At 51.3% G+C, this 27868-nt stretch overlaps 2 protein-coding genes across 11 annotated transcripts in view; one reads left to right on the forward strand and one right to left on the reverse strand.

Annotated features, from left to right (window-relative positions):
- Window positions 1-682: 682 nt before the first annotated feature.
- On the forward strand, window positions 683-5636 carry dusp14 (dual specificity phosphatase 14). 2 transcript variants are annotated; one of them, XM_027024707.3, is made up of 2 exons: window positions 683-889; window positions 4113-5636. In XM_027024707.3, exon 2 carries the CDS (start codon window positions 4224-4226, stop codon window positions 4860-4862), a length of 639 nt encoding a protein of 212 aa, XP_026880508.1. In that variant the 5' UTR covers window positions 683-889; window positions 4113-4223; the 3' UTR covers window positions 4863-5636. The 2 variants fall into 2 exon arrangements, with proteins under 2 accessions (XP_026880508.1, XP_081556285.1); XM_081700159.1 differs by lacking the exon at window positions 683-889 and adding an exon at window positions 2438-3586.
- Window positions 5637-5831: 195 nt separating this feature from the next.
- synrg (synergin, gamma) overlaps window positions 5832-27868 on the reverse strand; it is a 34232-nt gene continuing 12195 nt past the window's right edge. For 4 of the 9 annotated variants that reach the window (XM_027024695.3, XM_081699810.1, XM_035533989.2 and 1 more), the window contains 14 exons: window positions 27465-27661; window positions 26909-27118; window positions 26691-26824; window positions 26014-26126; window positions 20190-20252; window positions 19874-19903; window positions 17589-18521; window positions 11916-12446; window positions 10901-11064; window positions 10764-10817; window positions 10567-10663; window positions 10087-10235; window positions 9593-9703; window positions 5832-7137 (listed from right to left, as the gene is read on the reverse strand). In XM_027024695.3, the coding sequence (XP_026880496.2) occupies window positions 7006-7137; window positions 9593-9703; window positions 10087-10235; window positions 10567-10663; window positions 10764-10817; window positions 10901-11064; window positions 11916-12446; window positions 17589-18521; window positions 19874-19903; window positions 20190-20252; window positions 26014-26126; window positions 26691-26824; window positions 26909-27118; window positions 27465-27661 (2918 nt within the window). In that variant the 3' untranslated portion in view covers window positions 5832-7005. Of the gene's footprint in view, window positions 7138-9592; window positions 9704-10086; window positions 10236-10566; window positions 10664-10763; window positions 10818-10900; window positions 11065-11915; window positions 12447-16039; window positions 16326-16407; window positions 18522-19873; window positions 19904-20189; window positions 20253-26013; window positions 26127-26690; window positions 26825-26908; window positions 27119-27464; window positions 27662-27868 lie in introns of those variants that run through there. The other 5 variants (XM_027024696.3, XM_027024692.3, XM_081699812.1 and 2 more) reach the window with 4 other exon arrangements.

Genomic DNA, 27868 nt, shown 5'->3' on the forward strand with positions numbered 1-27868 from the left:
CAAATCACAGTGTGACGGCTCTGGACTTCAGAAAGATTCCTCAGGCCGCAGAGGAGAGAAACTACTCCACCTTAGAATGAACGTTGGGCCCTTTCCCACAGTCAGAGGACTGGGACAGACGTAGCATGGCTGACACGCTGTGGCACAGGAGTAGGGCAGGTTGTCCAGGGCACGTTGCCAGGTCATGACCATAAGGTTACGTTTTGGGTTGGCCAGGGGACGTTGCCAGGTCATGACCATAAGGTTACGTTTCGGGTTTCGGGTTGGCCAGGGCACGTTGCCAGGTCATGACCATAAGGTTACGTTTCGGGTTGGCCAGGGCACGTTGCCAGGTCATGACCATAAGGCACCGAGCAGGATTGTGTGTTCGTAGGACAGAAGTCTTCCACTGACACAGCTCAGACGGAACTTAACACTTCTTTCATTTAAATAGAGGGTTTGTAAACTGTAGTCTATTATAGTTACAGCAGTCATTTTTACAGTACTAGAATGTGTTTTATATTTATATATATATAATTCTTCCCTATGTGACACGCACACATTGCACTACCTTACAGTATTCAAGTGATACGAAACCTACTGTCTCGTGCGCAACAAGTAAGGGCAGTGTACACATGACACCGTTGACTGGTTTCTTCGCGAGCGCAGGAGCGGTACGCGCAGGAGCGGTACGCGCATCTGCGTGTCCGTGATGGCTGTTCGCTCCGGTCGCGTGAGGCGGAGGGGAGGCGCGTCTCCGTGCCGTGTGTGCTCTTGTTGTCACACGCGCCATAGCCGCGCGCGTGCACTCCTCTCCTTCGAGCTGCTAATATGGAGGATTGCTGAGACGTGTGGAGAGACATTCCCGTATCTTACCGACCGCCTCACGCCCGCGTTTGGAAGTGATCGGGTGAGTTGGGTCTACTTCTGCAGCCTCGTGCTCGCCGTTTGAGAGTAACACGCACGCTGTCGTAATGGGCGCGGGACGCGTGAGGGGAGAAGCACATGCGTGTCATTACCTCCATGCATGCGCCTGTCTGAGAAGAGCACGTCTATTCCGTGATGGACGTGGGGTCTGGGTGGTTTAAACCTCAGCGGATCGGGTTCCTACTTTAAATGACCTTTTCTAAGTTTGTTTGGCGTGTCTGAATAAAGGCTGTCGGTCATCGCATCATTATGATGTAATAGATTAGGACTTCGATCAGAACACGCTGGAACGTGTGAGCGTGCCGCATACGCGCCCGTGCTCACAATCTTTAGACGTATTCGCTACGTTGCTTCGTTCACTGGTGGCAACCTGCTCCGTTCACACATGAGATGCGCGCCGCCCGTTGCTCTGCCGTCAGGGAGCAGGGATAATTGGCTCGAGCTACTTTTGGTCCGTGCAGCGTACCATGTTGTCCTGATTCTCCACCACCTCCACACCTCTATGGCACGTGAGGACATCTGTTCACGCGTGTTTATGATATTCTGAACACAGCTCTGAAAAATGCTCGTTACCCGTGCAGTCCATTCCGGCCAGATCCCCATCGGATCGCCAGTCTTCGCCTGCACGTGCAGAAATGTGTGCAAAAATATATTGCGGATGTTTGAAACGCACGAGCGCTTCTCCCATTACAGACGATGAGAACTGCTCGCGCATGTGTGTGTTAACGGAGAGGTGCGTGTAACCCGGACAGCGAAGGCCACTTGTTGATTGCGCCGTGTGTGCGCGGTGGCGCGGGCTGTGCGGGTCCTGTGTGCGCTTCCTGTTTCCACATTCGGTGCTGAAGAAACACTGCTGCCATTTTGGAGCGCAGGGTCCATTGCAGACATCTCACACTGCAGTTAGTGCTCACAGGTGGACTGCACACACACGCACACAAAGACACACACATTAGCACACAGCTGCGGAAACACACTGCACACCTGCTTGCCTACCATGCCAGACTGCTATAACCGAGCTACTGAGTTATGAAGTAAGATAAACTGAGTGAGCAAGAGCGCCCCCCCCCCTCTCTCAAATCTTTCTCTCTCGCTGTCTCCCTCTCCTGCTCATCTCTATCTGTCTCTCTCGCCCTCCCTCCCTGTCCTGTCTGTCTCTCTCTCTCTCCCTCCCTGTCCTGTCTGTCTATCTCTCTCTCTCCCTCCCTCTGTCTGTCTATCTCTCTCTCTCCCTCCCTCTGTCTATCTCTCTCTCTCCCTCCCTCTGTCTGTCTGTCTGTCTGTCTATCTCTCTCTCTCTCTCTCTCCCTCCCTCTGTCTGTCTATCTCTCTCTCTCCCTCCCTCTGTCTGTCTGTCTGTCTGTCTATCTCTCTCTCTCCCTCCCTCCCTGTCCTGTCTATCTCTCTCCCTCCCTCCCTGTCCTGTCTGTCTCTCTCTCTCCCTCCCTCTGTCTCTGTCTGTCTGTCTATCTCTCTCTCTCTCTCTCTCTCTCTCTCTCTCTCTCTCTCTCTCCCTGTCCTGTCTGTCTATCTCTCTCTCCCTCCCTCCCTGTCCTGTCTGTCTATCTCTCTCTCTCTCTCTCCCTCCCTCTGTGTCTGTCTATCTCTCTCTCTCCCTCCCTATCCTGTCTGTCTCTCTCTCTCCCTCCGTCTGTCTGTCTCTGTCTGGTACTGTCCTCGTTCCTCCACTCTTGCTGTGTTCAGCGGTGAGCTGCTGCTCTCTCTGGGTCACTGAGATTTATTAGGACATGTCTCTGACGTCCCAACCTTCATTAAGGCCGTGGTACTGGAGTCACACCACCATACTGCTGTCAGTTTGCATTCCCATGCCGACCTCAGCATTTGGCTCCGCACAAGGTCTTCATAGCAACCCTTCAGTGCCACATTGGTTTCATAGCAACGCTCCCTGAAGCTATGTAGTCAAAAAAGAAAAAACATAGCCATATGTTTGGGAGGGCGGAGCTTGCTGGAGATATAGTTCCCTGGAGAAGTGACTTGCTGGCACTGAGGTCAGAAGTCAGGGACGTCCATACTGTCTGGGCTTCTGTATCATAAGGCCCAGATGTTCCCAAACAAACAGCTGTGTTGACACTGTTGTAAATGTACTGTGACTGTGACTCAGTAGGAGGCGTGTCTATGAAGGGAGGGAAACAGCTGGGGTGGCCCTGTGTGTGTGTGTGTGTGTGTGAGTGTGTGTGTGTGTGTGTGTGTGTGTGTGTGTGTGTGTGTGTGTGTGTGTGTGTGTGTGTGTGAGTGTGTGTGTGTGTGTGTGTGTGTACACACAGAGCAATTAAAGAGATCATGTCTGCAGGAGAATACAGTAGGCAGCCCAGTGTGCAGCCGTAGCTCCTGTCTGGAACAGGACGTGGTACAGCTGGGCTCCCTGGGGGCAGCTGTTCGCCAGGGGCATTTGACATGCAGGAGTGCTCAGACTGTCGGTGCGTCAGCGGTCAACGCTGTGGTGTGCGGCCGTGGTTTGTTGTGTGTAGTATAACAGAAGCGCAAGCTGTCTGACGATGTCTCAACGCAAATGTCCTCGTTGAACAGTAAGACAAGACAAGACAAGCTGCAGAGTTCCTCCACTAACAGAAGAGCTCACGGTGGGCGTTGTTAACGCGGCAACGTCTGTACACAGCAGACTTGCTTCTCTTCAGTATGCTCTGAAACAGAATCGTTATATAAGGTGAGACCATCTGGACTGGGAAAGTCTTTCCTTTCAGACGGAGCTGTTACCTGGTGTTTCAGAAAAGCTGTTTTCATGAAGGCGTATGGTAAACGTAGACACTTGTAGTCCTTTTCTGTCCAGTTGTTCAACCGATTATACGCTGCAAACTGAAAGGCACTTTTTAAAATAAGACAAACTTTAAAAAAAAAAATCTCCCCACATTTTCACTTCAGCCTGTGACATCACACTCAAGGTTATGATGTCATACTGAGCACAGGGTGGTGAACCTGAGTTGTTATTTGTTTATTAAGGCGTCTCCTGGTTATTTTTGTAAACGGTGCCAGACCCTGACTGACAGGACCAATTAGCATGTCCTCATTTGCTGGCCAAATGCAGCAATTAGCTGAGATTAGCATCTCAGTCTCATGTCATCTCGCTGTGTTAAACACATTGAGTCATCTGGTGTGTCTCGGAGGGAAGTGTCATTCCTTTCTGTCCCAAGCCCTGAGCCGTGTCCTGACCCTAAAGGTCCTGTTTGTTTCAGATCCGTCTGATGGTGTGCTACAGCTCGTCTTCAGGATGAGCGAGGAGATCTGATCCCATCCTGGCTCCTCCACAGGCCTTCTCCATCTCTGTCTCCTGCCTGCGTTTTTCCATGGGCTCCCGCAGCCAGGGCTTCCACCACCCGCACCACCTGCACCACCCGCAGCGCAGTTCCGTGGTGCCCCCAGCCATGCCCCGACTGATGCCTGAGACGGGCAGCCTCCTGGGGGGCATCGCCCAGATCACGCCCACGCTGTTCCTCAGCCGTGGCAACGTGGCGTCCAACCGTAGCCTCCTGCTGTCCAGGGGCATCACGTGTGTGGTGAACGCCACCATCGAACTGCCGAACTTCAACTGGCCACACATGGAGTACATGAAGGTGCCCCTGACGGACATGCCGCACTCGCCCATCTCCCTGTACTTCGACAGCGTCGCCGACAAAATCCACAGCGTGGGCCGCAAGCGTGGGGCCGTGTTGGTGCACTGTGCGGCCGGCGTGAGCCGCTCCGCCTCCCTCTGCCTGGCCTACCTCATGAAGTACCACCGCGTCTCTCTGGCGGAGGCGCACGCCTGGGTCAAGGCACGCCGGCCTGTCATCCGGCCCAACGGTGGCTTCTGGCGCCAGCTCATTGAGTATGAGAGGAAGTTGTTTGGCAAGACATCGGTAAAGATGGTGCATACGCCCTACGGCATCATACCCGACGTGTACGAGCGAGACCGCCGCGGCCTGGCGCCTTACTGGGGCCTGTAGAAGAGGCGCAGGGTGCTGTTGTTATGGTGGCGATGGGCGAGGGGACAGGAAGGCAAGCAGACCGGACTGCCAAACTCGACCGGATTGGCTGATACCGCCGTGACATCACTACATTCTCGTCCGGAGTGACAGAACCAGAGCGGTCTGTAGGAGGTTGACGTTGTGACCTAGTGGCATTGGAAGATCGTAAGGCAGAGCGGAGATTCAGCATTCAGTCTTTCCTTTCAGATTCCACCCACATTCCTGCTGTAATGATGTTCCACTCTCACTCTCGGAGTGTCCTCTCCGTTACTGGTGGCATTTTCAAACATATTCACGTACGGACTGGTCTGTTCAACCAGAGATAGGGTTAGTTGGGAAGGAATGGGCACTGCTGAGTGGCACAAGAATTCGGACAGATTGATTATAAAATATGTGACATGCTAGGAATTTGCTGTATTCCAAAAGAATCTTTATGGAAAAAATTTGAAATTCCATGGATTTGGGAATTGTGGTGAGGATCAAACAAATTAGACACAGTTTGGTAATACTTCAGGAAATGGATGCAATTGGTTTTCCTCCAACATCTGGACCTCTAACAATGTGTTTGTTTATAAATAATGTAGTGCTTGATTTTTCTTATAAAGCTGTCTTCAATAGACGATTTAACACCAAGATTAGTCTGGCAGAGTTCAAAAATAAGACAATAAGCAAGTTATTCTTTATCGTGGATGAAATGCAGAACGAAACTGAGAAGTGAAGACGTAACTATTGTGTTGTTAATAAACCATTAAAAGGAAATGGTTTCTTTGTTCTATATGCATGTATGTTGTGTTTCTACATATGTGCTCACTGTACTGAGAAACGCGAGGAGTGAAAGACTCCAGATCACACTCACCAAAAAAAAGAAACTGCAGGGTCCTGTCAGTCATGAGTGTCAACACACACCACACACACACACAGAAAAGACAACAGCATTCCTTCGCTGTCTGCATTGTTCCAGCAGTTTAATCACATTAACCAAATCCATTCCTTTCCCGGATGGTTTGACTTGCATTAGACTTCACATTTGCAGTTTACAACAGAAACAGAGCAGGTGTCGCTGGAATAGAACAGAAAACTCAGGTTGGATGTAAAGAAGAGTTTTTATAAAAACTTCAAGAACTTGGAGTGACGAGTCTTAGTACATTAAAGCAGTTTAATAGATGCAGTCAAGGCTAAACTCCATGTCACCACTCAGAGTGCTGCTTGTAAGTTAATTTATTATCAGAGTAGAATCAGTTGAATCAAGAACTAACAAGATCCAGAAATATTGACTCAAGTTGCCTTGCCATCCTTTCAAGTACCACATCAGTGTTCAGCGAGACAGACAGACAGACAGACACACGTCACAACAAGGGCAGGACATTCAAACGCACTGTCTCACACTAACAAAGAGGGCAGGTAGCCACTTTAAGTAGCTTCTTGTGATGTTTGTTCAAAGATCCTTCAAAAGCAGTTAAACCAAAGAGAGACAGACTTCAGACTTCAAGACCCAGCCGTTAGAGATGGAGTTCCAGCAAAACACACAGAACAGCCCTGTCCAAAATACAGACATGAGGAGAAAACAGTTTCTGAATTCATACATCTAAAAGTGCCTTCGACCTATACATAATTTAATAATCAGAGTGAAAAATAAACACGTGACAGACAAACTCAAGAGTGTAAGTCATGGGCACATGACACTTGTGTAGGTTGTCATGTTTATGGGAAGGTGTGTCAAAGTCCTGACTGAACCGTCGCTCTGGTTATCATCACGAAAGCTCGTCAGACTCAGAGAAACATCTATCACAGTACATCTTCACCAAACCAGCCAACCAGATGCTTCACTGCTCTCCCTCAGACACACACAATAAATAAGGACATCTTTGCCTCCACATATAGCAGAGTTTATAGGAATTATCCCCATAGGTGGGCCCTCTCCACACACACACACACACACACACACATCCTTTCGCACCTCCTACAAACATGCAAATCTTTGAGAGCTTCACCGGCTAAGTTGAAGAAACAGGTGGGGGTGGCATAACAGCTAACGTTCATGAGTCAGGCCCCTCTGAGCATGGGGAGGAGCCTGGCCATGCCGTTCGCCCAGCGTTGTCTACTAGCAGCGGTGGGGGTGGGCTCAGAGCAGGTCGGGGAGGATGAGGCCCGGGGGCTTGGGCTCCACACAGTTGATCCAGAAGTTAGCGCAGCTGGCGTGATACTGGTGGCCGCCGTAGGTCAGCTTGAAGTTGTCCGTCTCCGAGTTGAAGGCCTGAGTCCAAGGCAGGCAGAGGGGAAACAGACAGGCAGTATTACAGACAGCTAAACTTACTTTAGAACCACTGATCCTAGCAACCAAAAAAAAAGAAAAGAGAAAGTATCCTAGCAACCAAGCATTAGCTATATTAATCCGCTTACAGTTCTATAGGAGGAACACTAAAAACAGACACCAGGTGCAAGTCGTTCAGTGGAATTCTAGTCATGGTTAATCAGGTTTAACGCCACGTCCTGCTGACGCAGTCTGTAGACTTTATGGAGTTGAGTTATTCACCCACGACGTCTATATATGGAGGAGGAAAAGCAGAACTCTGTGAAGTTTGCTCGAGATGCCAATTTGGAGCTCTCCTGAAAGGCACAGCTGCAAAAAGGAGATGATAGGGGGGGAGTGTGTGTGTGTGTGTGTGTGTGTGTGTGTGTGTGTGCGCGTGTGTGTTGCGCACGCACTACGCAGATCAAAGGTTTGCGTCTCTGGTGAAATATCTGCACTGAGCCCCAGAGTGGCGGTGAGTCATGAGCGCTGACTCACAGCCTCCCACTCAGCAAGACGCTGTACGCACATGCCACACTCTCAACACTTCACTTGGCGCCGCTGCACTCCAGCACTGTTGAACCACAGCCTCGCTCCATCTCCAAACGCAAAGGCACCGACCTGCACGTCACGTGACCCCCGCCCTCCTCCCCATCTTAAAACTAATCACTAATCCACTCATCAATAATCCCCTAATCCCTCATCCCCCAATTCCATCTCCTTTTCTCGTTCATATCTTCATTCTTTCTGCATGTGGAGCGGAACATCAAGGCACGGCAGCGATCGGCGTCTCTGCACTCGGGCCGCTGAAAGGTCAGCGCGCTCCGCTCAAAAGGTCAGCTCAAGGTCTGTCGGACATGTGTAGTGAGGAGAGAGGGCCTGTTGGGGCATCAGGAAGCAGAATACAGAGACATATTTACCCCGAGCTTTGAGCCTGGAGGTTTAACCAGCGCCTGGAAGCAGAAGAACTGTTAGGATGTTGTGAATGTGAGTGAAGCTCTCTGGAACGCTGAGAAACTTTATCACAGAGACGCTGAAGAGTGAATCTCACAGCATCTGACGCTCCCAGGAACGGGCAACTCACAAGGAAAACGCCACCACACGGAGAGTGAGAGCTGGACGCAACCACTCAAACATATTTGAACCTTTTTGTGTTGTGTTTAACACTCTGCAATCATGTTTAAAAATGATTAAAGATTAATGTAGCTTTTAATATTCCTTTAGGAAAACTACAATTTTGAAGTATTGACCATTAAGCCTGTCTGTTCGTCTCTAGCTGTTGCCCGTTCCTGATGATCTCACACCACAGAGACGTGAGGAACCGTCCACCATGAGGAATCTTCAACCCCAGAGAGAGAGACCAACCTTCACCCCACCCCGTATCCAAGACCCTCCTCACTCCCGACTCCAGCAACACCCTGAACACCACAAATCAGAACCAGAACGCTTAGCAGATGCCAACGCCATACCGAGTGCCTTCGAGAAAGGGTAGACAGCTCCTGAGATCTGTCCGTCTTGTTTCCAGCCATATCGTTAAAGTTGGTGGATTATTAATCGGGAGTCAGGTTCGGGCTGAAACGTTTTCCGCTGCTGGGCAAGCCCCCATGTCGGGCTGCGGACTGATAGATGGCTGGGGTCCATCTGCTGTTTTTAAATCCTGCCCTCCAAGCCCTAAATGGCTGTCTGGGTTCCTCGTCTGTCCACTGCAGCCTAACACCAGCTAATGCACCACAGGGTACCTCAGCCACGAGGCAGCAGCGGGTTCTGAAGGGTTCTGTGGTTCTGTGGACTGGACATGCAGCTCAAACACACGGTAGTGTGTCTCAGTGTGTCGGTAACTATAGCACTGGGCATAGTCTACGGCTGGATACATTAGCACTGCTGGGCTTTACTGACTGGAGGTCAGTGTGTGTACTGGGACCTCTTCACTACCACCACACCCCTTCCAGAAAAGTCCACCACCGCCAACCCAAGGTGCCAAGATGACAAGCCTGACTGACAGCTGACCCCTTCCCTGGAACCCCAGAGCCCTATACGGACAGAGAGGGGCGTGCATGTGAGAGTAAGGTGTGTGTGGGTGTGTGGATACAGAAGAGTGAGTCATTTTGGCACCGCAGACAGTGTGTTAACCTCCCCGAGCCAAACAGAAGCAGTTCAGTAAGAATGAGATGGTGAGTCATACTCTCTTAAACAGGCGTCCAAAAACGCTCTCTTCTGTTCTCTGCAAAACGGCCAGAAGCCGAAGGAAAGGTCAGTCTCACTCACACACTTTAATGAGCCCAGAGTTAGCACGTGGTGAACTCTGCACACTGGGCCTCATTAGTACTGCACCAATACAGCAAGACATGGACAAGCAGAGTTAAAACAGGGATAAATGACTATTACATCTGGACTGTGTGTGTGTTTGTGTGTTTCAGACCTTGCTGCGTGAGTCCACGTTCAGCAGACACACTCCACAGGCCAGCTCCTTCGCATTCTTAATGCCATGTCTCAGGATACAGGAGGAGAAGTCCAAAGAGCTCTCATCAGGCTGGAATCATACACATGGACACACACACACACACACACACACACACACACACAACCACGCACACACAGACACACACACACGTCTATGTTTAATATCTTTACCTGTGGCTGAAATTAAAACCTGGTCTGCTACTGTCCACATGGAGCAAGACATGCAGCAGACAACACTGGGGACAGACCCCGCCCACCCCACACCCACCCCAGAACACACCTCCCCTTCATAAATTTCATGACTTTGTACTGTGGGGTGGAGTGGAGACAGCTTGTAGAGTGTGTCTCCCTCCTGTCTCCCACAGCATCACCCCCCCCCCCCCACACACACACACACATTGGCCAGATCATTCCCTCACACACACTCTCTCTCTCTCTCTCTCTCTCTCTCACGGAGAGATCGGCCAGGGACATGAACCCCAGTAGGTTGTTCCACACACGGCCGATGTCCTTCAGGAGGTGCTGGAGCGTCTCTGAGCACACGGCCGTGGCCTTAATGCCCAGCTCCACACGCCTGGCCACACGATACACCTCCACCACACCTGGAACACACACGCAGTGTTTAATGAAAGCAGGAAACAGTTCAGCATTACACAGCACAATAACATCTAATAACTCAAACACACACACACACAGAATCGGTGCTATACACTGAGCAGTGCTACTGACAACATGAACCATGACGTAGGAGAGAGCAGAACTCTAAACTGAGAACTCAGCACTGCGGGCTTCCCACGCTATCAAACCCGACGAGAAGAAAACCAGACGACAGCCCAAGAGGTCCGGCATGCAGGGAGCTCGACCCAACCCTAAGGCCCTTGACACGGTGAGGAGCACCTGGGGGTGTTGCTGGGGTGGGGTGAGGGGGCTTACCCTGCAGGTACTCCATGCCCTGTGCTGACTGGATGACCTCCGTACACACACTGGAACTGCTGATACCATTAAGGGTGTTGTTGGCTGTGGTGATCACCTGCCAAGATGGTGGAAGAGAAAGAATGAGAATTAAAGTGTGAGGGAGAGAGCAGGATGGGCCATAAGATCCGATGACTGAGGTCCTTGTGCAGTGTTACCTGAAGAGCACTCTCCAGACACCTCTGCCATTCATACGCGTAACGCTCACTCTCCTGTAACACAACACATACGAGCATTATGCGGGGAACGGTGGTGGGAGGGGGGTTTGGGGTGAGCGCGAGCGAGCAGGTCTGACCTCCACTTCTCCTGTGAGGTCCTTGTACTTGTCTCGGATGACGGGCAGCACGGTTTTCTCACTCAGGGTATTGGAGCGGTCACGGAACAGCTGCTCGGGGGCCGGAGACGGTGTGGAACGCACAATCTCCTTCTCTCCTAGACTGTGACTGCGTTTATGGGAACCTACACACACACACACACACACTTCAACTACATATATGGGTTTGGCCTCTCATTCTGTAATTGAAACTTTCAGCTCTACAACTGTTGTTTCTAATCCACCCGGGACAACAAATGCCTCAATCACCTCCTCAGCAAATACCTCAAATACTACAACACCTTCACAAATACCTCATTTGCAACAAATGAGAATTACAGGGCAATTACAGCAGCCCGGCACTGATGAATTATTCATCAGACTTCACACAGCGAAGTGCAGTGCTGGCTCACACACACACACACACACACACACACACACACACACACACACACACACACACCACTGTCATGGGAGAAGTGAAGGACAGGGGCCAGGCATACAGTCTTGCTACTCTGAGCCGGGTAATCAAACACCCCCAGAGAGCTGTCCGGGACACTGGGACACGGCTCCATTGCGCAGGAGCCACACTAATCAGATGAAGACTTCATCTAGGGACAGAAGGAAAACCAGGAAATCCAGGAAAACCAAAGCTCTTTCCCTCTCATAAATGACATTCTGTGTGCCGAAAGGAGGTGGGGGAACAGGACAAACAGACAAGACACTGAGTGTCTTGTCTTGAGTGAGTGTTAATGTTGTGCTCATGGATCTGTTTGTGTGTCTCTTTGTAGGACATCCAGTCTCTACACTGCCATCTGCCGTTAGGCTGAACAGCTGCAGCCCTGGATCTGCTGTCTCAGTGATGGGCAAGCTAAGCCAAAGCCAACAGTGGGAAAACAGCCTCTTTGACATCCTGCTTGAACGGCACATAAAGCAGCCTGGTGCATTACCATGGTAACAGCAGATGGCCGGGGGAAGCAGAGTGACAGCGACTCACCCTGCACGGACAGGTCGAATGTCGCAAGCTCGTTTTGGATCATTTCCTCGCTGGACTTCACTTTCGGCTGGGCGCTTGCCTTTAGGAAGTCGGACTTTCCAAACTTGGGTTTGTCCCCCTGGAAGGCGCCGAACTCCGCGGCAGCCGTGTCGGCCGTTCCTGCGGGTGAGTCCGATTTCTCCGAGACTGTGCTGGCAAAGTCACCGAAGTCATCGTCGTCCTCATCCTCTTCCGTGGGTGCTTGCTCCACGGAGGAGGTGAAGCCAGTGAAGTCAGCGAAGCCATGCTGTGGTGACGCTCCGGGGACGTCCTCGATCGGGAACGTGGTGACCTTAGCTGCCGTACTGTGCGTAATGTTCTCGGAGCTTCCGAAGGACATCTCCTTACGGTGGAGCACTGCGGATGAGGGTAGGGTGCCCGGGAGCTTGGGGCCGTCCCCCGACAGGCCTGAGTCTTTCTCCGCCCAGTCATAGTGGATCAGGCCACCAGATACCAAACTCCCCACGGGGTCAAACTTCAGGTCGTCCGTCTCTGTAGGTGACACCAGAGAAGAGCTGAGGTTGAGAACATGGCTGTGCCCAAATCATTGCCTTGAAGGAAGAAATCATAATTACAACTGAAGACAAAAACGTAACCTCGTATCTGGGACATTTCAGCTGTCTCTACAGCCTGAGCTACAGGTAATACAGCAGGACTATTTCCAGAACACACGGCCTGCACGAACGTCGACTCAGGTCTCGTGTTCTGCACTATACCAACAACAGCATGACCAAATACACAAGCACACCTGCACCCCATCTGAGCAACAGAAAAGGCACATTCATTAATGTAGCAGCTCTTCCAGGGATCGAGTTTAATAAAGAAGGGGTTTTTAAGCTTTTTTCATTAAATTACTTTCTCTTCACCATGTTGACCAGGATGTGTTTATGAAGTATAATTAGGTATAATTTCCTCTATAGGAAAATCTTTCCAGGGTTTCCAGATTCCAGTAAAATGTTTAGTGTTAAAAGTGTAACTTTGTAAGCTTATAAACCAAACAAATGGTTTTACCTCAAACCCTTAAAAGCTATACACATACTCAAGTGACTGCGTCCCTGCAGAAACAGCCTTACCTGGGTGGCCCCGGTCAGTCAGGCTGACTGACTCCCCTTCCCTCGGTAAGGCCGCCTAGGTTCTGAAGGATCGGAGCTTAGATGTCCAGCTATAACTGGATGACCTTTGTAATCTCAGATCACAAGAGGAACAAGTTTTTTTTTTGGTATCTGCAACTTTTTAGGTATCCCTAACTGAGCTTTAGAAGAGACAGTGTGTCCTGTCATAGATAATTCAGTGGTGTGTGTGTGTGTCGCTGTGAGAGGTCTCATGCCCAGCCAGTCTGTATTAACACATGGGCAGAGTAAGTGCTCATTCAGCAGTACCCTATTCAGCTGGTTGTCCAGACCTTATCGAACAGTGAGGTGCTTACTTCACTGCACACATGCTTTACTGATGTACACAGACTAAGCTGGCTGACGATTATCAATTTATATGCAAATTAAAAAACAGCTTCCAGACGGGGTTTTCCCCTAAGGAGCTCTCATGTGTGTTCTCATCATGAACTGGAGGTGTGTGCTGTGTTCTGCACTAAGGACAGTCACGCCTCCACATGCTCTCAGCTTGGCTGCAGGGATTCTGAGTCTGCAGTTTAAATTCTGCTTTACATAACTGCTCATTTTTCCCACTGTACCTTTAAACTCAGCCCCTTCCACCTTTAGATTACAGGTGGTCATGTGACAGGCTGCAGGGGAAGGGCCTTTAGGACCCAGGGTCATGTTGGTCCAACACATACCAACCGGACTGGTTTTACTGGAAGCGTAGGTCAGATTCACGGTGTCTGAAGTCACACTATGAACACTGCGTGCTGGGGTTTGGTTTGATCATTGTCTGGTCTAAACTGGATGAGGGTTTCAGTGCTTATATTCATCGCACAGAGAGAAAGGCCAATATTAGTGGTGCAAGAAATGTTCGGCTTTGGTTGAGATGACTCTTCACACAAACAATTTGTGAAATTGACAAGGCAGCTGGTGCAGGGGCGGTCGTCCACGCAGGGCGCGGTGAGAGGAAGAGGAAGAAGACAGAAATGAAGACGGTAGGCACATCCGCTACACCATCGTTCAGATTTATTACGACAACATTGTCAGAGAGAGAAAGAGATAGGTCAGCAAAAAGCTTCCGTTACAAGAGCTTTGCCAAACAAACACATAAAAATGGGGTTTTTTTCTGTATTATAAGAACACATGGGCATGCAAAGTTAGGGGCAGAGAGGTGAAAAGGGCAAAAGGTTAACAGAAGCAAATCCCAAAACCAGATGCACAGGCCAGAACTGAAGAGGCACGTACACAGACTAAAAATGTTTTTGTAGGTCAGACACACTGTTTTTGTTCTAAAAGAGAGGAAAGCATACAGAACATTTCGTAAGCAAAGATAAAAGAGGTGGTGTGAAGTACAGGTTCTATGGATCTCTGCACCCTTTGAGAAGCTGGAGCTGGCTGAGAAAGCTCTCCTCAGGTCTCCGGAAACACGGAGCACTGGGGCCACTGCGTGTGATCACAGTACACAGACCAGATTCAGTTTTAGACTCTCATAGAGCACAGCATGGATAACATTGCCACTGCCAGGAACTCAAAGGGTTAAAAGTAAACAAAGAGGTCTACAGCCTATGAAAGCGTTGGATCGTTTGAGTGACAGGCGCAGAACAGATAAGAGAGACAGTATCGTTTTTCTCTCGCCACCTGTTTGGAGCGCGCTCCAGTGCGCATGCTCTTAGCAGGAGCGACACAGCAGACAGGAAGTGCACGTCATTCCCGGTGTAACGCAGGCCAACACATTCACATCCAGCTAAATAAAACATTGTGCATATTGAGCAGAAGCAATCCCACATCAATACTTAACAGAGTCAAGTCTATCTATATTGAAAATAAATACCAGTATATATTCCTGTAATAAAAATACACTATTAAATTGGCATGTACACATTTTCTTGTTCATAAAAACAGCCCATTTTCATAGGCAGGCCAGAAAATGGAGTCCTAGCAATCGTTAACCACTTTCTTGTCAATTTCACAAATTGAAAAGGCAGGCACAAACTGTAGCAAACAAACTCGGGACGAGAGACTCCCTCCAGACTGGCCAGGGAGACGGGGGCTGTGCTCAGTGGGGGGCTGGGGGCATGGGTGGGTGTGACCGGCGGGCTCCAGTTCATAACAGCCTGGGAAAAGAGATACTGTCTCTTCGGAGGTTAGCGAGACATCCAGCATAGTGCAAGTGCTACGAAACTCAACAGCCCGTAACCTGCTGAAATATTTACAGTCCAGGCATGGAAACTGCCCGGTAACCAACACACAGGCGTGTGGCCCAGGAAAGTCCAGTAGCAGGCCCAGTTCTCCAGAACACTGCAGTGCCCCGAGGACACTTAGGATGAATGTGTCATACTGAAACTGAGAATTACCACTGGCGAGGAGGGGCAGTGTGAGGGTCAGGCCTGCACAATATATTGTTTGTTATTATCGCAATACTGATAATGCATACTTTGCGATATCGATACAAATGAGCCCTGTAACAAATCACTACTGTGCGTGTGTGTCGTGAGCATCCTTGCCCATTTCAGACACTCCAGATGACGGTTCTGTGGTGGGTTTGATGAATCACAACATTCTCATGATTCAACAAACCAATATTTTTGGTCTAATTTCTGCGGGCCACCTAACCATGTCTTAGTAATACACCGTGAGGCACATCACATCTGCAGTATGTAGACCACAATTATAGTGCAGTAGTTTATCCACATAACTGAGCTCTACTGAAGTCCTTATAATGTATTATTTTCAGATCTGGCATACAAATGAAGCTTCTAGTAGGTGTGTATACCACAGACTGAACCAGGACTAGACGACAGATGGGTTAGAAGGAATAATCTGTCAGTGTTACTCAGCTAGACATAAAATGGAAAATGAAATGCATTGGCCATGCTTATGCGATTCCTTACACACACACACACACACACACACACACACACACACACACACACACACACACACACACACACACACACACACTTACTTCATGGAAGCACAAACGGTTGGTGACATCATATAATGGAGTGAATGATCTTCCAAACCAGAGCTGAGGTGGGGGGGGGATGTGTCAGTCTAGACAGTTCACCAACCTAACGGTCTTAACCCTGCACAGTCTAGACAGTTCACCAACCTAACGGTCTTAACCCTGCACAGTCTAGACAGTTCACCAACCTAACGGTCTTAACCCTGCACAGTCTAGACAGTTCACCAACCTAACGGTCTTAACCCTGCACAGTGTAGACAGTTCACCAACCTTAACGGTCTTAACCCTGCACAGTCTAGACAGTTCACCAACCTAACGGTATTAACCCTGCACAGTCTAGACAGTTCACCAACCTAACGGTATTAACCCTGCACAGTGTAGACAGTTCACCAACCTTAACGGTCTTAACCCTGCACAGTGTAGACAGTTCACCAACCTAACGGTCTTAACCCTGCACAGTGTAGACAGTTCACCAACCTAACGGTCTTAACCCTGCACAGTGTAGACAGTTCACCAACCTTAACGGTCTTAACCCTGCACAGTCTAGACAGTTCACCAACCTTAACGGTCTTAACTCTGCACAGTGTAGACAGTTCACCAACCTAACAGTCTTAACTCTGCACAGTGTAGACAGTTCACCAACCTTAACGGTCTTAACCCTGCACAGTCTAGACAGTTCACCAACCTAACGGTCTAAACCTTGCACATTGTGGACAGTTCACCAACCTAACGGTCTTAACCCTGCACAGTGTAGACAGTTCACCAACCTAACGGTCTTAACCCTGTACAGTCTAGACACGTAAGGAACAAACACTCTTTTGGTTGGTGGTCCATGTCATCAGCCCAAACAGCTGCCTCGTAACAATCTGTATGATATGGCATTAATCACTACTGACTGAGTTATTATTATTATTATTATTATTATTATTATTATTTTCTGAGAGTTTAGTGGCTGTGTGTTCACCATCTGTGATCACGAACAGAGAACGGAGTTGAAGAGTGAAAGATCAAATCTCTCAGTAAACCTACTTAAGAGAGAAGACAAAAAGACTTAGGTTATTTCTACGTAATATTACAAAACGGAGATAAACACTGGATAAGATCAGGCCACCAAATTATAATCCAGAGCAAGAAAAGACTTAATCTGCACCTGGAGAAAAGGACGAAATGCTGTCAGTCAATAATACTGATGTGCTTCAGACAGCTCAAATTTGTCCAAAGGGATAAACAAACAAACAAATAAATAAATAAACATTCGTACAATTATGTACAATAAATACTTTATGTAACTACGTGTAAACAAATACTGTTGAAATGGTCAGGGAAAAAGTAAACAACACGAGATGAGATGGTTTTGATATGCCATCATCCCTCATTAATCTGACTAGCACTCTCTGTCCTGCCGGACATCTGATCAGGGAACTGTAAGACGGCCATGAATTGACCTGAGAGTGGGGTGTGTGTGTGTGTGCGCATGTATATGAGTCTGTGTGTGTGAGTCTGTGTGTGTGTGTGTGTGTGTGTGTGTGTGTAGAGAGTGCAGGCCTCACCACAGTAAGCGCACCAGTTCCTCACCTGTGGCAGGGGGCTGGTGTGCAGTCAGCCCGGGAAGGTCCAGTGAGCTGTCAGACATGCCATGCTTCAGGTCTCCACCCATGTCCGCCAGCTTCATGTCCAGCTGCACGGACAGGGCGTCCTCTGAGTCCTCCTTCCCGACGCTGCTGCCCCCGATGGACGGGAGGTCCAGTGATTTGACCGAGGCCGAGTCCTCCTTGGCCTGCTTGAAGGCGGCCAGCTTGTCTACCGCGCTCTTCTCCGAGGAGCCCAGTGCCGTGCAGAACTTGGACGACTGGAAGTCGGCGAAGTCATCCGCATCACCTTTGAGTGAAGAGGAGGAGTCTCCTCCCCCCGCCTCCTTGCCTTCGGCGTAGCCCGCGCCTCCCTCCAGCGACAGCTGCTTGAAAACGTCGTACTTGTCGACAGCGGGCGCCTGCCGGGGACGGGGCATCCCGGAGGAGGCGTCGACACGCTGGCCCTCTGGCCGCGCCTCGCCGGAGCCCCCGAATGCCAAGAAGTCTGCAAAGTCATCTTGCGGTGGGGCCCCGCCCCTCCGGCCCAAGGACGCCGGCTCCGACGAGGACGACGCTGAGGAGCCAAAGAGGGCAAAGTCGCCGAAGTCGTCGGCCCCGGAGCCCGAGGGTTTGGGGCCCGTGTGAGGGAGGATAAGAGAGGGCATCGCCGGGGAGGGGAACGGGCCGGCCTTGGAGTCTACGATAGAGGAAGTGGAGGTGGATGGAGCCATAGAGGCAAAGAGGTCCAAATCTGCCATGTTGAGGGGGTTCTTGGGCTGGGGGAGGGAGTGAGAGGAGGGAGGAAAAGGAGCAGGGAGAGATGGCTGGAACATCTTGGCTTGGTCTGGTGGGTCTAGTGGAGAAACGTTGCTGGCGGTCTTAAAGTCTGTGAAGCCATCGTCGGTGCCAACAGACTTGAAATCGGCAAAGCTTTCACCTGTGGGGGGTCAAGAAAAAAAGACTGAAGTGTTTGGAAAAGAGAAGTTTAGAGTGATAAGAAAAGGGCCAGAGCATCAGAGAGCAACACGAAGCTCAGCCTTCAACTCAGCTCAAGTGACCTTTAATGACTGAGTGCAACTTTACAAAGAAGTAAAATGGATTAATGGATCAGTCCTGCCTGTGACGTGCACCAAAAACCTGACTGAACCTCAACCGCAGTGTGTGCTGCTCTCTGCATGAGACAAACGGCACTGCACAACAGAAGCACGGCACACATACAAAGAATCCCACACTCCCACAAACCCGCACCCCCCCCCCTAGTGCTGGGTAGTAATGTAAAATGTAAGAGTGTTACCGCATTAGTATACAAAAAAAGGGTAACTATCCCCTTATGGTTACAGAAAAATGGAAAGAACTGGCACGTTTTAAAAAAACAGTGCTTCTAAAGATCAGTGTAATCAGATTACGTTAACATACTGAACGATCCACGACTGCCGTCACACTGCAACATCAGTATCTAATGCCACAAGCATTCATTTAAAGGGTTAAAATCTGGTTGGGTGACAGACATACATTTCAGAAATGCGGACGTGATATCATTGTTTATCATGAACGCAGAATTTTCAGTGTTAAGATGAGATGTGTTTATCGCAGAGAAAGCATTTGTTTGAGATGATGTTATACATATTCAGTCATTTCCTTTGGGGTGTAGTTGATGATGAATCACAGGTTACTGGAGTTCCAACAGGCAGACGTTAAGGCCACATTTCTGTCGTGTGCTGTCCCACAGTCATTATCAGCTGATCCACTCCTACGTACACTTTAGTTATTATGCAGTGGGAGTGAACAACTCTGATTATGATACACATTCAAGATGACCCCACTTCTCAACCGAGAACTATGACATTTCTAAGCAAAAAGATCAAAGAGACAAGTCCACGAATCAGCACAGTCCCACAAAGTGCCACAGGTCTGGTATGAAAAACTTGGTTCTCACTGATGCCCAATAACTTTAAACCTATCTGGGATGTTTACACTGGTGGAGCTGAACAATTTGACAGGAGTGCAGGGACACTGGACAGCTGGAGAAGGGACGTGTTGTTGATTTGGACATCGTTAACACATCTCCTGAGTCAGTGTGTGGTCTCAATGTCCCCACAAAAACAAGACATCCCACTACCTGCATGCTGACGGACGGCAAACATGCTTCTCGCAACTGTGCCACCGTTTAACTGGGCACAAACGGCGTGCCAGACACACACACACACACACACACACAGTGTGGAGGAAGAGAGAAGACAAAGAGCAAACGCCTGAGGTAAAAAGGGGTCACTGCAACAGTCGACTTACTGGAGCTCCCAAAGGTGTCCCCGATGGGTTCTGTTCTAGTGAGACAGGGACACACACACCTGCATGAGCATGAGGGAGGTCACGGGGCACTGGTGTCTCAGTGGTTACAGTACTGGACTACTAATCAGAGGGTTGCTGGTTCAAGTCCCACCACTGCCAGGTTGCCACTCTTGGGCCCCTGAACAAGACCCTCAACCTTCAATTACTCAAGCAGTGCTCAGTCAGACGTGTAAGTCGCTTTGGTTAAAAGCGTCAGAGAAATGCTGTAAAATGTAAATGGGACATTTACATCCCACAAGGATGGGACATTGCTTACCTATGGGCTTCCTGTCTGAAGGCTGTGCAAGTTCTCTGAACACACTGTACTTGTCGCCGAAATCTGGAACAAAGACAGAAAGCGTGCTGTAGATCTGGGCTGTGGATGTGATGACAGCAGGAGACGCAGTAAGAACACACACCAGGAGACAGTTCTGTATAGTTAATAAAGTCACTCCAGGAAAGTCACTAAATAACTCTGTCAGCCCAAGAATGCTTAGCTTTTAGTTCTATAGTAAAGCCAGACAGATGGGAAGTGTGTGTGAAAAACACTGAACAGGTTATACTTGAGACTGGGTGGACAGATTCTTTTTTTTGTTTGTTTGTTTTTTTGTGTGTATGCGTGTGTGCGTGCGTGTAGTACACTGGTGTCTCAGTGGTGAAGGTACTGGACTAGTAATCAGAAGGTTGCCAGTTCAAGTCCCACCACTGCCAGGTTGCCACTGTTGTGTTCAGTCAGAATTGTAAGTCGCTTTGGATAAAATGTGTGATATACTTTGTGCGTGTGTGTACCTGAGGCAGGTGGTGCAGCTTCTGTAGGCGTGTGTGTGTGTGTGTGTGTGTACCTGAGGCAGGTGGTGCAGCTTCTGTAGGCGTGTGCGTGTGTGTACCTGAGGCAGGTGGTGCAGCTTCTGTAGGCGTGTGTGTGTGTGTACCTGAGGCAGGTGGTGCAGCTTCTGTAGGCGTGTGTGTGTGTGTGTACCTGAGGCAGGTGGTGCAGCTTCTGTAGGCGTGTGTGTGTGTACCTGAGGCAGGTGGTGCAGCTTCTGTAGGCGTGTGTGTACCTGAGGCAGGTGGTGCAGCTTCTGTAGGCGTGTGTGTGTGTGTACCTGAGGCAGGTGGTGCAGCTTCTGTAGGCGTGTGTGTGTGTGTACCTGAGGCAGGTGGTGCAGCTTCTGTAGGCGTGTGTGTGTGTGTACCTGAGGCAGGTGGTGCAGCTTCTGTAGGCGTGTGTGTGTGTGTACCTGAGGCAGGTGGTGCAGGTTCTGTAGGCGTGTGTGTGTGTACCTGAGGCAGGTGGTGCAGGTTCTGTAGGCGTGTGTGTGTGTGTACCTGAGGCAGGGGGTGCAGCTTCTGTAGGCGTGTGTGTGTGTGTGTACCTGAGGCAGGTGGTGCAGGTTCTGTAGGTGTGTGTGTGTGTGTGTACCTGAGGCAGGTGGTGCAGGTTCTGTAGGCGTGTGTGTGTGTGTACCTGAGGCAGGTGGTGCAGCTTCTGTAGGCGTGTGTGTGTGTGTGTGTGTACCTGAGGCAGGTGGTGCAGCTTCTGTAGGCGTGTGCGTGTGTGTACCTGAGGCAGGTGGTGCAGCTTCTGTAGGCGTGTGTGTGTGTGTGTGTGTGTACCTGAGGCAGGTGGTGCAGCTTCTGTAGGCGTGTGTGTGTGTACCTGAGGCAGGTGGTGCAGCTTCTGTAGGCGTGTGCGTGTGTGTACCTGAGGCAGGTGGTGCAGCTTCTGTAGGCGTGTGTGTGTGTGTGTGTACCTGAGGCAGGTGGTGCAGCTTCTGTAGGTGTGTGTGTGTGTGTACCTGAGGCAGGTGGTGCAGCTTCTGTAGGCGTGTGTGTGTGTGTGTGTGTGTACCTGAGGCAGGTGGTGCAGCTTCTGTAGGCGTGTGTGTGTGTGTGTACCTGAGGCAGGTGGTGCGGCTTCTGTAGGCGTGTGTGTGTGTGTGTACCTGAGGCAGGTGGTGCGGCTTCTGTAGGCGTGTGTGTGTGTGTACCTGAGGCAGGTGGTGCAGCTTCTGTAGGCGTGTGTGTGTGTGTACCTGAGGCAGGTGGTGCAGGTTCTGTAGGCGTGTGTGTGTGTGTGTACCTGAGGCAGGTGGTGCAGGTTCTGTAGGCGTGTGTGTGTGTGTGTGTGTACCTGAGGCAGGTGGTGCAGGTTCTGTAGGCGTGTGTGTGTGTGTACCTGAGGCAGGGGGTGCAGGTTCTGTAGGCGTGTGTGTGTGTGTGTACCTGAGGCAGGTGGTGCAGGTTCTGTAGGCGTGTGTGTGTGTGTACCTGAGGCAGGGGGTGCAGCTTCTGTAGGCGTGTGTGTGTGTGTGTACCTGAGGCAGGTGGTGCAGGTTCTGTAGGTGTGTGTGTGTGTGTGTACCTGAGGCAGGTGGTGCAGGTTCTGTAGGCGTGTGTGTGTGTGTGTACCTGAGGCAGGTGGTGCAGGTTCTGTAGGCGTGTGTGTGTGTGTGTGTGTACCTGAGGCAGGTGGTGCAGCTTCTGTAGGGGTGTGTGTGTGTGTACCTGAGGCAGGTGGTGCAGGTTCTGTAGGCGTGTGTGTGTGTGTACCTGAGGCAGGTGGTGCAGGTTCTGTAGGCGTGTGTGTGTGTGTGTGTGTGTACCTGAGGCAGGTGGTGCAGGTTCTGTAGGCGTGTGTGTGTGTGTGTGTACCTGAGGCAGGTGGTGCAGCTTCTGTAGGCGTGTGTGTGTGTGTGTACCTGAGGCAGGTGGTGCAGCTTCTGTAGGCGTGTGTGTGTGTGTGTGTGTACCTGAGGCAGGTGGTGCAGCTTCTGTAGGCGTGTGTGTGTGTGTGTGTGTACCTGAGGCAGGTGGTGCAGCTTCTGTAGGGGTGTGTGTGTGTGTACCTGAGGCAGGTGGTGCAGCTTCTGTAGGCGTGTGTGTGTGTGTGTGTGTACCTGAGGCAGGTGGTGCAGCTTCTGTAGGGGTGTGTGTGTGTGTACCTGAGGCAGGGGGTGCAGCTTCTGTAGGGGTGTGTGTGTGTGTACCTGAGGCAGGTGGTGCAGCTTCTGTAGGTGTGTGTGTGTGTGTACCTGAGGCAGGTGGTGCAGCTTCTGTAGGCGTGTGTGTGTGTGTACCTGAGGCAGGTGGTGCAGCTTCTGTAGGCGTGTGTGTGTGTGTGTACCTGAGGCAGGTGGTGCAGCTTCTGTAGGCGTGTGTGTGTGTACCTGAGGCAGGTGGTGCAGCTTCTGTAGGGGTGTGTGTGTGTACCTGAGGCAGGTGGTGCAGCTTCTGTAGGCGTGTGTGTGTGTACCTGAGGCAGGTGGTGCAGCTTCTGTAGGTGTGTGTGTGTGTGTACCTGAGGCAGGTGGTGCAGCTTCTGTAGGCGTGTGTGTGTGTGTGTACCTGAGGCAGGTGGTGCAGCTTCTGTAGGTATGTGTGTGTGTGTACCTGAGGCAGGGGGTGCAGCTTCTGTAGGCGTGTGTGTGTGTGTGTACCTGAGGCAGGTGGTGCAGGTTCTGTAGGCGTGTGTGTGTGTGTGTGTGTACCTGAGGCAGGTGGTGCAGGTTCTGTAGGCGTGTGTGTGTGTGTGTACCTGAGGCAGGTGGTGCAGCTTCTGTAGGCGTGTGTGTGTGTACCTGAGGCAGGTGGTGCAGCTTCTGTAGGGGTGTGTGTGTGTACCTGAGGCAGGTGGTGCAGCTTCTGTAGGCGTGTGTGTGTGTACCTGAGGCAGGTGGTGCAGCTTCTGTAGGTGTGTGTGTGTGTGTACCTGAGGCAGGTGGTGCAGCTTCTGTAGGCGTGTGTGTGTGTGTGTACCTGAGGCAGGTGGTGCAGCTTCTGTAGGTGTGTGTGTGTGTGTACCTGAGGCAGGGGGTGCAGCTTCTGTAGGCGTGTGTATGTGTGTGTACCTGAGGCAGGTGGTGCAGGTTCTGTAGGCGTGTGTGTGTGTGTGTGTGTACCTGAGGCAGGTGGTGCAGGTTCTGTAGGCGTGTGTGTGTGTGTGTACCTGAGGCAGGTGGTGCAGGTTCTGTAGGTGTGTGTGTGTGTACCTGAGGCAGGTGGTGCAGGTTCTGTAGGTGTGTGTGTGTGTGTGTACCTGAGGCAGGTGGTGCAGCTTCTGTAGGCGTGTGTGTGTGTGTGTACCTGAGGCAGGTGGTGCAGGTTCTGTAGGCGTGTGTGTGTGTGTGTGTACCTGAGGCAGGTGGTGCAGCTTCTGTAGGCGTGTGTGTGTGTGTACCTGAGGCAGGTGGTGCAGCTTCTGTAGGCGTGTGTGTGTGTGTGTGTGTGTGTGTGTACCTGAGGCAGGTGGTGCAGCTTCTGTAGGTGTGTGTGTGTGTGTACCTGAGGCAGGTGGTGCAGGTTCTGTAGGTGTGTGTGTGTGTACCTGAGGCAGGTGGTGCAGGTTCTGTAGGTGTGTGTGTGTGTGTGTACCTGAGGCAGGTGGTGCAGCTTCTGTAGGCGTGTGTGTGTGTGTGTACCTGAGGCAGGTGGTGCAGGTTCTGTAGGCGTGTGTGTGTGTGTGTGTACCTGAGGCAGGTGGTGCAGCTTCTGTAGGCGTGTGTGTGTGTGTACCTGAGGCAGGTGGTGCAGCTTCTGTAGGCGTGTGTGTGTGTGTGTGTACCTGAGGCAGGTGGTGCAGCTTCTGTAGGTGTGTGTGTGTGTGTACCTGAGGCAGGTGGTGCAGGTTCTGTAGGTGTGTGTGTGTGTACCTGAGGCAGGTGGTGCAGGTTCTGTAGGTGTGTGTGTGTGTACCTGAGGCAGGGGGTGCAGCTTCTGTAGGTGTGTGTGTGTGTGTACCTGAGGCAGGGGGTGCAGGTTCTGTAGGTGTGTGTGTGTGTGTACCTGAGGCAGGGGGTGCAGCTTCTGTAGGCGTGTGTGTGTGTGTGTACCTGAGGCAGGGGGTGCAGCTTCTGTAGGCGTGTGTGTGTGTGTGTACCTGAGGCAGGTGGTGCAGCTTCTGTAGGCGTGTGTGTGTGTGTACCTGAGGCAGGTGGTGCAGCTTCTGTAGGCGTGTGTGTGTACCTGAGGCAGGTGGTGCAGCTTCTGTAGGCGTGTGTGTGTGTGTGTACCTGAGGCAGGTGGTGCAGCTTCTGTAGGCGTGTGTGTGTGTGTGTACCTGAGGCAGGTGGTGCAGGTTCTGTAGGCGTGTGTGTGTGTGTGTACCTGAGGCAGGGGGTGCAGGTTCTGTAGGCGTGTGTGTGTGTGTGTACCTGAGGCAGGGGGTGCAGCTTCTGTAGGCGTGTGTGTGTGTGTGTACCTGAGGCAGGTGGTGCAGGTTCTGTAGGCGTGTGTGTGTGTGTGTGTGTACCTGAGGCAGGTGGTGCAGGTTCTGTAGGCGTGTGTGTGTGTGTACCTGAGGCAGGTGGTGCAGGTTCTGTAGGTGTGTGTGTGTGTGTACCTGAGGCAGGTGGTGCAGCTTCTGTAGGCGTGTGTGTGTGTGTGTACCTGAGGCAGGTGGTGCAGGTTCTGTAGGCGTGTGTGTGTGTGTACCTGAGGCAGGTGGTGCAGCTTCTGTAGGCGTGTGTGTGTGTGTGTACCTGAGGCAGGGGGTGCAGCTTCTGTAGGCGTGTGTGTGTGTGTGTACCTGAGGCAGGTGGTGCAGGTTCTGTAGGCGTGTGTGTGTGTGTGTGTGTGTACCTGAGGCAGGTGGTGCAGGTTCTGTAGGTGTGTGTGTGTGTGTGTACCTGAGGCAGGTGGTGCAGCTTCTGTAGGCGTGTGTGTGTGTGTGTACCTGAGGCAGGTGGTGCAGGTTCTGTAGGCGTGTGTGTGTGTGTGTACCTGAGGCAGGTGGTGCAGCTTCTGTAGGCGTGTGTGTGTGTGTGTGTGTACCTGAGGCAGGTGGTGCAGCTTCTGTAGGCGTGTGTGTGTGTGTGTGTGTACCTGAGGCAGGTGGTGCAGCTTCTGTAGGCGTGTGTGTGTGTGTACCTGAGGCAGGTGGTGCAGGTTCTGTAGGTGTGTGTGTGTGTGTACCTGAGGCAGGGGGTGCAGCTTCTGTAGGCGTGTGTGTGTGTGTACCTGAGGCAGGTGGTGCAGGTTCTGTAGGTGTGTGTGTGTGTGTACCTGAGGCAGGGGGTGCAGCTTCTGTAGGCGTGTGTGTGTGTGTGTGTACCTGAGGCAGGGGGTGCAGCTTCTGTAGGCGTGTGTGTGTGTGTGTGTACCTGAGGCAGGGGGTGCAGCTTCTGTAGTCTGCTCTGCTGTCAGTTGCTTAAAAACTGCATATTTATCAGAGGAAGATGAAGGGCCAGATACTGGAGTCAGCACGGCAAGAACGCTGCACACACATACACACACACACACACACACACACACACACTTCACTGTACTTCTCACTAACATTTTCATCTTTTCTCTTAAATGTTAGGAGCTCCACATTTGTTGAGACTATGTCCATCTACCCAGCAGCCTCTGTGAAGATCAGTGTGTCATGCTGGCCATGAGAAAGCACCACGTCACCAGGAGGAGCACCTCCTTCTTCCCTCCCTATCTCACTGTAATCTGAGCTTTAGACTGGAGACCTGAGGACTGAGTCACTGAGTGGTTGCTCAGACAACAGCTTTCCCCTCTCGCTCGCTCTCTTTCTCCCTTTGAAAAATTGCTTTTTTCTGCCCCCAACCAAGTATAGAACTTCTGCGCGTGGCTTTGAAATTAATACACATGATTGGTGTATCAACTGCCCACTAAACTGGGTTCATTGGTGAGGACCGGGAGACTAACCGGTGTGTCTGGTGGAGTGCTAACACCATGACAAAGCCAGGCACCTGAGGAGAGACTACACAACACGTCCTCATAAGGAAGACAAAGGCATGGGGTGGGGATGATCTGAGCGTGTGCACACCTGCTCTGAGAGGACGCGCTGGGGAACGCCCCGTCCTTCTCTCCTTGGAAGTCTGTGAAGGAACCATCTCCACTGCCTGCCTTTGGGGCCTCCTGAAAGTCCTGGAAATCATCCTCGTCTTCTGCTTTGGCCCCCTTCAGAGAAAAGACACTACGCATGTGACAGGCGCACGTGCTTCAGGACACAAACCGCCCGCTGTTGCTGTGGCGAAGACTTACCTGGACAGGAGGGAAACTCGTGACGAAGCTGCTGCAAGGTTGTGGCGGCGGGTTGGGCGGCAGGGGTAGGACCGCGGAGCCGGCCGTGCCAAGGAGAGCAGGCTGGGTGACCAGCACAGGGGGCAGGGGTACGGCCATGGCAGGCAGCGTGGGCACCGGAGGAGATGGGAACTGAGTCAGGATGTCCAAGCTCATCACAGGAATCCCACTCTGGAAACACAGCACCAACACAAGCATAATTGGACCTTCTCTGGCACAAGGACAGAGACACAGAGCCACCGACTGGAGAGAAGAGTGCTGAGGCATTAACCAGCTCTGAGGGGTCGGACTGAGAGAGAGAGAGAGAGAGAGAGAGAGAGAGAGAGAGAGAACGACTATGTTACGACATGCAGCTAGAGGTGTGGATTTGGAGCTGGAGGTCACGTCTGAAGACTGGACTGCTCACACAACCACCTAAACTCTCCACACACCAGCAGTGTTAGCTTCCGTTCTGAAGCCCTCTCTCCATTCTACTAAGCTGGGAAGGATGAACGCATCAGTGTGTGTGTGTGTGTACCTGTGCTGCCCCGATCAAGGCCAGAACGGTGTACAGCTCCTCTTTGGTCAGCTTGCCCGGGGTGGTGCGATTGGCTGAGGCCCATATCTGCCCCAGCGCTTCCCGGGGCAGCCCAGATGACATCAGGATGGGGTAGAGCTTGGCTGTGTCGATGCCAGCCGGGGTCATCGTACACTCCTGCACTTTCTTAAACAGCTCTGTGTGGAAGGAAACACACCCACACCCACACAATTAAAATACTCACACCTGCGTGCACACCCACACACCAAGCCTGACACCCCCCCCAAGCCTGACACACACAGACACACACACACCCCCCCAAGCCTGACACACACACCCACCCACACAAACCCGAGCCTGACACGCACACACACACACCCACCCACACAAACCCGAGCCTGACA

The sequence above is a fragment of the Electrophorus electricus genome, chromosome 17 (genome assembly GCF_041902795.1).
Source record: "Electrophorus electricus isolate QZ-2024a chromosome 17, ASM4190279v1, whole genome shotgun sequence".
NCBI classification, from domain to species: Eukaryota; Metazoa; Chordata; class Actinopteri; order Gymnotiformes; family Gymnotidae; genus Electrophorus; species Electrophorus electricus.